Below are 12,334 nucleotides of genomic sequence, written 5' to 3' on the forward strand. Positions count from 1 at the left end.
CGAGTGCGTTGCCTTTTAAAAATTGGTACGCTCTTTTCTTGAAGGACCCTAAGTCTAATTGGTTCGGAAATACTTCAGTGGGCAGCTGGTTCCACATAGTGGATACTTATTTTTTTCATGTTATAGAAGGTTAACGGGCAGAAGGCTCACCTGATATTAAGTGATACCGCCGCCCATGGACACTGCCAGAAGGCTCGCGATTAGATATATATTTGAAAATGACAGTATTATGTCTATGTCTATTATAGATGTCTTATAGAATTCAATTCAATCAATGGTGACCTAGCACATGTATTAATGATCTTGGAATGGAGGTCACATCAACTATAGATCAGTTATGAGTAAGATCATTAATTTATTCAATCAGATATTGCATAATTCTGATCCAAAAATTCATTAAAAAATATGAGTGAAGTCTTTTAATCTGGACTTTAATTAAAATACAGTTAATTTAAATATGTAATGGTTTCAGACTCTCATCCCCGAGGTCGTAGGTCGAAGGTGGCTGTGCACTAAGAGACTTTCTATGTGCGCATTTAACACTCCCACAAACGGTGAATGAAACAACGTGAGGGTTGGCTTGCCTTAGGCGTAAAAACGGCGTGTGCTAGTCACGGCGAGGGCTGATCACCTACTCTCCATGAAACAGATACAGAAATCTGAAGGCCAGACCAATTATTGACTGATTTATTTAATACATTCGAGCAAAATGACACTCTTTATTTTGTACTGGATTCAGTGGATCCAGCAAGTCAATTTATCTACCCGTATTAATGTTACCTACGAAATCCGAAATTTACCGATTTTCAACTTTTAATTAATTTACATATTTTTTTATTTATTTATACGAAGGGGTGAATCCCCTTCGTAACATATACGAAGGGGATTCACCTTCGTATATGTTATATCAAGCTATATTTTCTAAAATACATGACAATTATAGCAAACCTTAATGTTACGAGAAACACAAATACTACAAATATTTCTATTTTATTTCACTTCAAATCATTTATAAAAAGCAAATCATTTATAAAAACAAGATTTATAGCTGTGGTTATAGATCAGACAATGATAAGTAAATTTTAGCTGAGTATTACTTATTAACAAATCGAGTGTTTCATAATTTAAAAATGCCTTCAATATTTCTGAATAATTTTATTTTCCTTTACAGTAATGAACATTTATCTTATTGTGACATATAGCCACAGATATACAAATATATTTTATAAATACTTGTATAATATAAATACAACCAAACTAAGCCTATTAGTTTTAAAGAATAAACTACACTAGGTACTTGTAGAATTTTTTTCTAACCATGCAACGCTTGTTCAACAATCGTATAGCAACCAGTTAACGTTGGTCCATGTTATCTGTTATGTCACAGCGTGGTGTGAAATGGATGTGTGTAGTTCACGGTTCACGATACACTGGTACCACATAATGGTAGTCATTATGCGACCTTCACTGCAGTAAATCGCACTTTGTGTTGTGCCAGGTAAAATCACAGTGTTATTTATATTTACTAGAAATATTCATAATAAATGAAAGTTTAATGTTTCTGAGAGCATTGTTAGCCTAGTGCTTAGTGAAACTGAACCGTGAAACGGTGCCTTCGAAAACAGATGTATTTTAAATTCTATGCGCGCAATAAACAAGTTCTTTAGTAGATATAGTAGAGTTTAAAAAATCTTTCATAAATTGTTGACAGGAAACTAGAGAGCTCTTGCTTTTGTGCTTAATATTTCTGGTTTAGGTACTATATTCACTACATAATCTTCTGATACTCACTTCTGACTGTGACGTTTACTCTATCGACGAAGGAAGTTTCATTCTCTACTCCGCACTCATACAGGCCCTCGTCTTCCACTCCCACCAGGGCAAGAAGTAAGCTGCCATCCGCCTGCGATAAAAATCACTTTTACTTCTAAGCTTCGCTTCTAGCAAACAATTTTAAGTATGTTATGTCTTTTTGAAAATAATTGTATAACAAACAAGTGTTGTTCGGATCGAAGGACTAAAATGACGTAATCCTAAATGAGGGGCAATAAAATGAAATAAAATAATCATTTTGCAAAATATTAATTCTAAATGTAATATACTAATAATAAAATATGATCATAAAGTTGGAGGCGGTATTATGAAAAATGAAAAATGAAAATGAAAAATATTTTATTTCTTCAAAAACGGTACAAAAAAAACATTCCATGGTTGCGACCCTCAATTAAGTGTAAAAACACCTGTGTTAGAAGGCCACGCTCTTCCATAGCAAAAAGATTTTCGTACCATAGGTATATTTATAAGCAAACTTGTAAACAAGAATTTAGTTGTGATTTCTGTGATTCATGAAATGAAAGAAATGTGTGGTGAGTGTGTGTGTGTGTGTGTGTGTGTGTGTGTGTGTGTGTTTGTGTGTGTGTAGGTAACAGTGCGGTGCGTGCAGCTTTATCTAGGGTACATCAAAAGATCCTCAATTTCAGCATAATCTAATGACTTTAACCATTCAGTCACCCTATGTTTAACATCATGTTTATTTAGCATGTAGATACCAAGCCTTCCATTTACCACTTTATACAGATGCCAGTTTCAGATTATGACCCAGTTTCAGAGTCTACGACAGCAGATTTCCAACGTTACCTAAATACGCTTACCAAACAATATTTCCCTAAACAGATTCATACAAAAACTCAATTATATCTGCATAAAACAGTAAATTACAGGTGATGTACGTGTTTATCTTCGTATGAATAGAAAAGCACCTTATGACGTTGACATAGAACCGATATTCCGCTATTCCTTCATTTCTTTTATGGCACCATAATGACCGCAGGATGATAAATAGGTCGTAATAGCCAACCCTCGTTCTTCCATTTATATGAATTAAATCGCGAATCACGACAGGATAAAAGTCTTTTCAAAACTAACAAATAAATCAAACTTTGTAATCAGGCTAATGCAACCACATTCATCTTGAATCTGGTGAAAGGGGGACTAAAGAAAAATCTATGTAATGTTTGTCCCTTAGATCTTAGACAAATGTATTTCGACTGACTCGTTAATTACACTACAATCAATAATTGATTTATTTGATTATTTATTACAGAAAAACATTATCCCTATAGACTTTGCCAATACGACAATGTTTAGAATCATTTAATAAAATATAATAAAGTTCATATATAATATTAAACATATAATATACACATTTATAACAAACATAAAATTAGGAGTAGTGAGGTTGCGACACTGGAGTTACAAAAAACTAATCTTACTTATTTCAGGGTTCTTAAACATAAGTGACACTGTGTAGTCGACCTATTCGCTATTATCGGAAAGGAGAATGTTATTCTACAATTTATGAGTGTGAGAAAAACTTAAGTACTCATTTTAGCTTCAAGTGTGCAGAGATTGCTAACACTTGCAAGTCATCGGACATCATCATGTCACGAAAAAGACAAATTTCATACATTAAAGGTTGTTACAGAACAACGTAGGTAAATAAATCAATAAATGTTATTGTACTTAATTCTAATATACCTAATAAATAATCTTAAAATTTAATAATTAAAATATATTATTCAGAGGAGTCCCTTCTTTTTTTGTTATGGAATCAATAAAGCTTTATTATTATTATTTATTATAAAGAAATTTAATGATTCAGGAAGATTTTGGAAAATCATTTTCAGGATTTATCACGGTTACCTGTGCGAAGCAGAGTTCCCTGTATTACTTCTGATCTGTCCGTACAAATTACCAAATATAATAATTTTACTAAATACCTAAGGTTTTAGTAAGCTTACATGCAAAATAATTTAAAAAAAGCTAGATGAAATAACAAATATTGAGAATACACTAGGGTTTACTAAAAAAGCTAAACGGGCAGGCATCGCGGTGTCGAAACCAGATAAATTAATTACGTACCTACATGAATTTGTATCTGAATAAAGGAAAATCAATCGAATACTTTACTGACAACAGAAATCGCAAATACATGGAGCGTTTCAGTGCGATCTTGCAATCAATGGCTCTACTTTTTTGCGAAAAGCTGATAGAGAGCTGTCAATCGCCGTCGAGTGACGTTTGTTCATAGGGTACTTCTTTTTCGGAAAAGCATTGCTAGTTTTACCGGGGAAACGTAAAATAGTATAAAAATGTTTATAGCGTACTAACCAGGCCCTGGAAACAATTGTTTTAGTTAGAAATATATTGAGTGAAGCGATAGGAAGATGGGTATATAACTAAATAAGTGCTAGTAAATTGTCCCGTTACCAATTAACGGGTTCCCAAAGGTATGTTGATATTATTTTTTGGATATCTGCGATAAATAAAAAAAATATATTCGCAATATTTTACTAAGTGTTCTTAGTATAGAACTCGCCTAAATATATTGAAATCTGTTAACATGATCTCTAATCCTCCAACCCGCTTGCCTTCTATTGCATAAAAATACAGGTTTTTCTTAGTACAAAAGAACATCTACGACCCACAGTAATTACGAATGTTACTTCATTGTATCAAGATTGGCAGGCTCAATGACTCTTGGCAACATTGTTAAATCGTAAATATCCCATCCCATCAACAGTTGTGTCCATTGTACTAATTATTATTATTACGATAAACACCTATACAGTATAAACCAGCACGCAAAAACTGTTTTTCAACAAAATACAAATTACATTTTCCTTCACCTAATCCCCACTTCAATTATACTTTGAACAGCGAAAATCTAATAACAGCTGTAGGCTTAAAACCCTCAATCTTCCAACACGAGCAAACAAAAGCATAGAATTGGGAAATTTTTAACAGGAGCGCTTGCTGAGAAATGAAAATTGCATTACGAATAGTGTAATTCTGAAGTTCGACTACGGAATTAAACTTCTCAAGATTGCCAATGGCCTGACATACTCAATTTCAGACAATTTAAAAAATCCAATCCGAATATCTATGTTTTGCTTGGTTGACCGATCGAGTTTATTTTGTCTACCCACATTTTTGTTGCTGTTTTCCGTTTTTAATGAATAACTGGAGAATATGAATTGAGGTGTTGATAGCGTGCACATATTGTTTCGGTGTCTAGCTGACCTGGCCTTGCGGCTGCCTTGAATAGCGATCAATATGCTTCTCCTTCAACAAGATTTCAAACTTTGGAAGTTTGGCTTAAATAGAGTTCCAGGAACGGTATTCATTTACTTTGCTTCGCAAAAAAGCATTTTTATGACAGTTTGACGTACTACGTGGAAGCAGCAGCCTAATGACGTATTTCCGAACCAATTCTATTTAGGATCCTTTCTTAAATCAACGTACCAATTGTTCTGTAAGTATCGCTGCACGGCACGTAAGATTATATTTATTATCCTGATATTTATTTATTTTCGAAATTGTTTTTCTTAAAACAATTGTGCAATTCGGTGTTGTTATTTATAATCACAGAACACGTACATATTACATACATACTTGAACATACCTTGTTCTTTAAATTGTTATCTCTCATTCTTTTTTTATTTACTTTGTCTTTGATTGTCGTTATTTTGTGTGTTTTGTTAGTAATAAATGTTATGTCCATGTCTAATGCTTTCTCTCTAAAAAAAAGAATAATTATGATGCATGCGTCTGCACCAATAGAACACAACTACAAGTAAATTAAATGGCAATATTTTAACGCAATTGACATGCGATTTAAAATATAAAAGCGATGAAATATTACCAGCGTTACACTACATCAGCTTTCAGTTGCATACAAAATTCCACTCTAAAGTTATACGAATAGAATATATTAGGGCCTGTCATAAAAATGCTTGGTTAACAAAATTCCCCGATGGGGACGCTATACCAAATTGAATTTATTGAATCTGGAATTGGTAAGTTCTCTCGAGATGTTTTGATTTGGAAGCTCTGATCGATTTTGTATATAGATTTTTCTTTGTATATAGAAGAAATAGTTTGTTTCTCAAACATGACTAAAATAAAATTATGTTTGTCGTCGTTTATCTATCAAATCGAGCTCAGAAGCATTTTTATTTATTTGTTTTTTTTACCAATATGAAAGTATGATTTCATTAATTATAAACGAAAATAAATATATCTATTATCATACTACAATATATGTTTGAATTGAATTTCATAACGAATAATTTTAGTCATAATCCGTAACTAAATGCGTAACACAGGTTAGGCGAGAACATATAAAAGTAATGACTTTTTTATACTTTATTTTATCAGCACGAGTTTCGTCAAAGTAACAATATAATAAACTATATAATAACTATATAAACTATATAATAACTATAATAAACTTCAACTTCTCTATCAAAATGTTTTGACGCACTGAAGTCACACTCAGCGCGAAGTTTGTAATCCTTCGTTACCATGGTTACAAATACGTAAGCAGTATCTTAACTTCAATGTTTACAATATATTGCAGCAGCTCGCGCGAGTTCCGACTCAGTCACCGGTAGCATTATCCAGACAGGAAATTTAGCTAAAACAATTCGGCCAGTATTCCTGTCTAGACCATGAGACAGGAAAGGGCGATGACGTCATTAATAACGTCACGCACCCTCGCGACAACTGCGATTTGTGATTACTCACTTGGGGGGAAACTTCAAAGGTTTCTTGATCAAATTTTAGTACAGAGTTTTCTTATTATTACGAATAACGTTTGGTATAAATGAAATACATATAGATAATGATAGCTATTAGTGCATATTAAAACAGTTTACTATGATATTGTCTTTTATTAATATTTTATAACAACTTTTTCACATTTAAAGAAAAACAGTTTTTTAACGTCGGTTAAATTTAAAATTATGTTTTAATAATTACAATAATACATAATTTCAATCCGTTTAAAAAGTGTTTTTCTTTAACTGTATACCATGAATTATCTAATTTCGTAATAAAAATACTTTGTATTTGTTTTTTTAATTTTGACATTAGTTATTAAGCAAATTATTAAGCCTACTACGTTTTCTCCTTCGGACTAGCAAAACAGCTGGGGCAGCCACAGAGCAGATGGAAAATAATAAATGGCTTAAACATAAGAGAGCTCTAACTTGATTATGTTCCCTTTAGTAGACCCCTGAGTTTCCCTTGGAGTAGACTCTTGGGCCGTGGGGTAGAAGTGTACAAACGCTTATTAAAGATTTATGTTGGCGTCTGGAAGACAGTACCGGTGACCCCAGAGCCCCCGAGAAAATTCTGCCAGTATTAATTTTTAATTATTGATATTATTACTATGTAAGATAATAAAATTGTAAATACTGTATATTTCATTGTTACTAATAAACAATATATTTCAAGCAAGAAGTGTCATATCCTACAAGATGGCAAAAGATTATGGAACAAAATGGTATATATACCTACATAAATTAACTATATTAAAACATGTTGTGAATTTTCTTTAAAAATGCGAAGAAACTTTTTCTTCAACCCATTATGTGAATTGTCTCAATACCGAATATTATTTAACAGCAAAACAGAGTTTACTTTGGGAATAACCGCATGAATTTTTTTATGTAAAAACTTTTTAAAGTTGAAATAATTAGAAGCTACAGCACGGGCGAACTTTCGGTCCGGTTAAAGTTTGAGCACCTGTTCCCATTTCCAGGTTATGAGCGAAACCGTTCGTTTTACAACATAGCTTTATTAGTGTAGTAAAATTTCAGCAGTTTACTTTATATATTTTTAAACTTTGGTAAATATTTGAGTAACTTTGATAATAAAATCCAAACCTATTACCTTTATTAAATAGATAAATTCACCTTTACAGAAACATTTATGTTAGAAGTTGAAATACTTCAGTGGACAGGTGGTTCTTTAACTGAAGCCCTAAAAATCGCTCAGTTTTCGGAATTTCGTATTCTGCCTCGATGATATAGCTCAGCTGCATTATTCCTAACCCTGTCCATGGCAAATGAAAGATAGTGGCCCGCTCATTTAACCTTGCCCTCCAAATGACTGCAACACTGAACGTCGTTCGATATATGAACGCCAAGTATTTTGAGGCTGGCTGTGGCTTTAAGTAAATAAGCTTGGCCAGCACAGGGTTCAGTAAATTTTTTTCATTACTCTTTTATTTATTTTACTTTATAAATAGAAGATTGAGAGAAGGATGCAAAACATATTACCGCAAGAGCATGAAACGTAAAATTTGTAATGCGAAAACAGCATTTAAAGTTCACATCAGAACATCACAATAAAATAAAATTGTCAAGGAATTTGTTAGGAAAATTATACAAACCAGATTATTAGATACCTAAACATTAAACACAACATACATTTATATAAAACGACGTAATAACTATATATATATAGATATACTTTGGTTAGTATTTAAAGGTAACATTCTTGGTTCTAAAATGTCTTTACATAGTAAATTGTAAATTTCTTATTCATAAAAATATAACCAATTATCCATGAAGTATAAGTATCAACTACTTTGGCTGAGGTCCGGCAGTGATGGAAGCATGTATCGGCAGCAATTAACGGGGAAATAAGACAGGACATGGAAGTCTCTCATTTTTAAATACATATTCATATATATCTAAGAGGCATATATGAATTCTAACTGAGAAAAAACATGGACCTGTTATTCGTAATTTATTTCATTTATTTTATATTTATTAAAGAAAAACAATTATCCTTACAGACTATACTAATACGATAATGTCGAGAAACATTTAAAAAATATAATAAAGTACATAAATATCATCTTAAACACATAATATACACAATATCGCTACTGTGTATTCACTTTGCGAACATACAAATATGTTGATAGTGTCCGACACATTTAAATATGAAAAATTAAATATATTTAAATATCGAATTATTCCGCTTATATTAAAATTCCACGACTGTTAAACAGAACATTTAATCAACATTGTATTGTACTCGATGTCAACTAGCGACGCGGGCTATAAGAGACGCGACTATATTTTTTTTTATAGAATGGGGCAAATGGAAGTTCGCCTGATATTAAGTGATACCGCCGACCGTGGTGGCTGACATTACCTGCAGACAAGTGCGTTGCCGGCCTTTTAAGAATTGGGTTTTGGTTTAAATCTGTTTATTCTCATTAAAAACATACATGCCACTTATATCAGAACAATATTATAATATTAAAATCATAAAAAAAGGAAAATATATCACGCCATCGTCGATAATAAAGATTTTGTTTTGTTTTCTTTTCTGTTATTACATAAGAGTCCATTTAACCTACGACGCCCTATCCACAGAATATAATAAAAATTATTTCATGGCCTCATCTGAGCACAACGAATTACTTGTTCGTTTGTCGTCTGTGGATGTTTCTATTCTGCATTGTTTTATATTTGCAAAAAGTATTGTTACAATTGAAACTCTTTTGTTGATTATCTACGATATTTTAATTGTAGTTTTAAGCTTACAACTCTCGCTGTGGTCTAGTTTAAATCACTGGAACACAGTATTATGCCATAGACTGTAGTCGTTCAGTCGTTCGTTGAGGCAATTTTTGCCTCGCACCATCACTATGTGCAACCGGCTGCCCACTGAAGTGTTTCCGAACCAATTCGACTAAGAGTTCCTTCAAGAGTTCTTGAAGGACCTCTTGCTCGTTTGCGCCTCCTATTACAAAAAATAAATACAATAAAAGAACGTGTGGCACTCGGGGCATAGCATTATTTATTAAGTTATCCAATTATACTTATTTATTTTTTATTTATGCAGTATGTGTGTTCTTTGATAACCTATGATACCAGACTCAGACTAACACACTTATATATACATATGTATACGCGTACCGGCGGCACAGGCCTCGCTTACGCTACGTCACAGATCGCGTCAGAGAGATGTGAATACGCAGTTTGCGTTCTCTCGTCACGTCGTTACGTCATCGTATGTTAGATTTTTATTGTCGTTACGAAATTTCTTGATTCAGTCGCTGCGCTCAAAACACGCGATTAAATCTATGCAATAGCTAAAAACCGCCGCTTGTATATTGTACCTATATTGTACTCTTGATTCTTGAACACTCGTGACACAAATGAAAATAAAATATCTGCCACATATTGAAAATTGTATAGACAATTAGACCGGATTAGTGCGGAAAAATAATGCAATACGCACGAAACGGTTACGTAAAAATTTAAAATTAATAGTCTTAATATTGATATCCTTTTGCGAGCTTACACGCGTCCGAACCAAAGAAAAGAATAATAAACCATTCACTATTGTGTATGATGAGCGCAAATTATTATTAAACAAAAGGATTTGCATATTTTAAAAATACGCCTTAATTCCACCTGTACCATATAAAAGCGAGAAGCGAGAATTTCGTTTTGAATTTTCAAATCTATTATGACCTGAATATAAAGAACTTGTATAATCTTTTCTATTATTAAAAAAATAATAAAAATGATTGCCTTTATTCAGATATATTAAATTTAAACACATTTCCATTTGAATCCTCTGCTGTTAGGAGTTGTACCTAAACTCAAAATAACTTTATTCATATAAGTAACTAAGTAGACTTATAAACGTCAACAGAAAATATGTTAGATTGATTCTAAATTTACGTTTACTAACAACGTTAACGTTCACAAGTCAAAGCCATAGAGCGGGCAAGAAAAACTGGCAAGGAACTCTGCCTCTCACACGTCACTCTTTTTAATCGCCAAGTTTTGATCATACAATTATTTGAATTGGAGCAAATCAAACTCTAGGATTAGGATCATTTAAAAATAGTCAAATTTTTAAAAAGCTTTATTAATTTACGTTTGACGAGAGATTTCAATCGGTTAATGTCAAAAAATCGACGGCATGTGTCAGGCACAGGAGGCTGATCACCTACTCGCCTATTATATACAAATGATGATTGATCATGAAACAGATACGGAAATCTTAGGCTCAGACCTAAGGCTGTAGCGCCAATGATTTTTAGAACATATGTTGTATTTATAGTCAGTGTATACTCGATGCGAGGGCCAATGTTAAGTACACTCAGACGAAAAGGCACTTTAATGCAGAGACAAGGGCGCTCAAGTGTCGTGCTCGTATCACGGCTTAATGAACATGCTTGCTCTTTTTATAGAATCAGTAAACTGCGGCCTTTCTAGGGATACAATATTGGCATTGTTATGTCAGACATTTTCTATAGTTCTATAAATAGGTGATCAGAATTTGACGCCATCTTCATCATCTCCCTCTCTTTTGTATGTTTTATTCCATTAGTTTTGTCTATCACATCGTATGGTATGTATATGTATCATCTTTGACGTCGATGATTACCAATGCTTTCGTGTGACTTTTTTGTCTGTCCTACACTGAATAGAAGGCTTAAGGGTTGCTTGAGTTAAGTAATGCCGTGTAAGTATATAATATTAAAGAAACATAAAATTTCAATAATTTCAGCACCGTGGTATAAAATAGCATGTATGCGGACGCCGTTACTGGTAAAGGTCACTCCAAAGTCCTGATCAGTTGTGACGTAAAGCATGTTTAATTGAACGAAACTTATCAAGCGTATACAACAAGTTAGCTCACCTAAAAACCTTGACGCTTTGACAATATTAAAAAATACTTAAATTAATTAAATAACAAATTAAAAGATTCTTCATTACTAATACATGTAAGAAATATTCGTAAAAAGACATTACGATTTTCCTGTAGGTACTGCAATTATAAACTGCGCCTGAATGAATAATGGTAATCACACATCATCAATCTATTAGGCAAGGTGATTTGCCTCCAGTGCCTTACACACGCTGACATTTTGGGTCTAAGACAAACCGGTTTCCTCGCGAGGGTTGTCTTCACCATACGTAGATGGCAGATGATTGCTGTATTGGTCTTCAGGGAAGCCACCAGGCCAACACTGCTCTACACTCATCTATAAACTATAATGAAACCTTAAGCTGTCATCTAAAAGCACAACCATCTTAGAGTACGTCCACCAACTTGCCTCATAACGTGCTTACAAAGACATGCTCTTTTTTATAAGTCTTAATCTTGCAATCAGTCAGCTAAACTATGAGCAGATGTGTTCAGATCTGTTAGGCGTCTAGAGCAAAAACTCCATCGAGACTGCTGCACTCTGTCAACCTATCAAGACTTAGGATTTGTTGCCTTTTTATTAGGTCTGGTATGGTTAGTTTCGTGGCAAGCTTATAAGGATGCATTTCTAGCCTTTTTCTGTATTTCATGCTCCAGGTCTGGATCTCCTCTTTGACATTCCTAATTTTGGGGTGTCCATGAATGTCCGATGTTTTTATAAACCACGGACAGTCAGATATTTGTTTCAAAATATAATTTTGATCCCTCTGTATGATACGTATGTTAGAGTCACACGCCGAAC

General features: G+C 33.3%; 1 protein-coding gene across 1 annotated transcript in view; it reads right to left on the bottom strand.

Moving 5' to 3' along the window:
• Positions 1 to 12,334, bottom strand: part of LOC110997179 (Down syndrome cell adhesion molecule-like protein 1 homolog) — a 39,551-nt gene that overhangs the window by 14,759 nt on the left and 12,458 nt on the right. Inside the window, exon 3 of the mRNA XM_022265219.2 lies at positions 1,792 to 1,903. Coding sequence (XP_022120911.1) covers positions 1,792 to 1,903 — 112 coding nt within the window. The remainder of the gene's footprint in view (positions 1 to 1,791; positions 1,904 to 12,334) is intronic.

The sequence above is a fragment of the Pieris rapae genome, chromosome 4 (genome assembly GCF_905147795.1).
Source record: "Pieris rapae chromosome 4, ilPieRapa1.1, whole genome shotgun sequence".
NCBI lineage: Eukaryota > Metazoa > Arthropoda > Insecta > Lepidoptera > Pieridae > Pieris > Pieris rapae.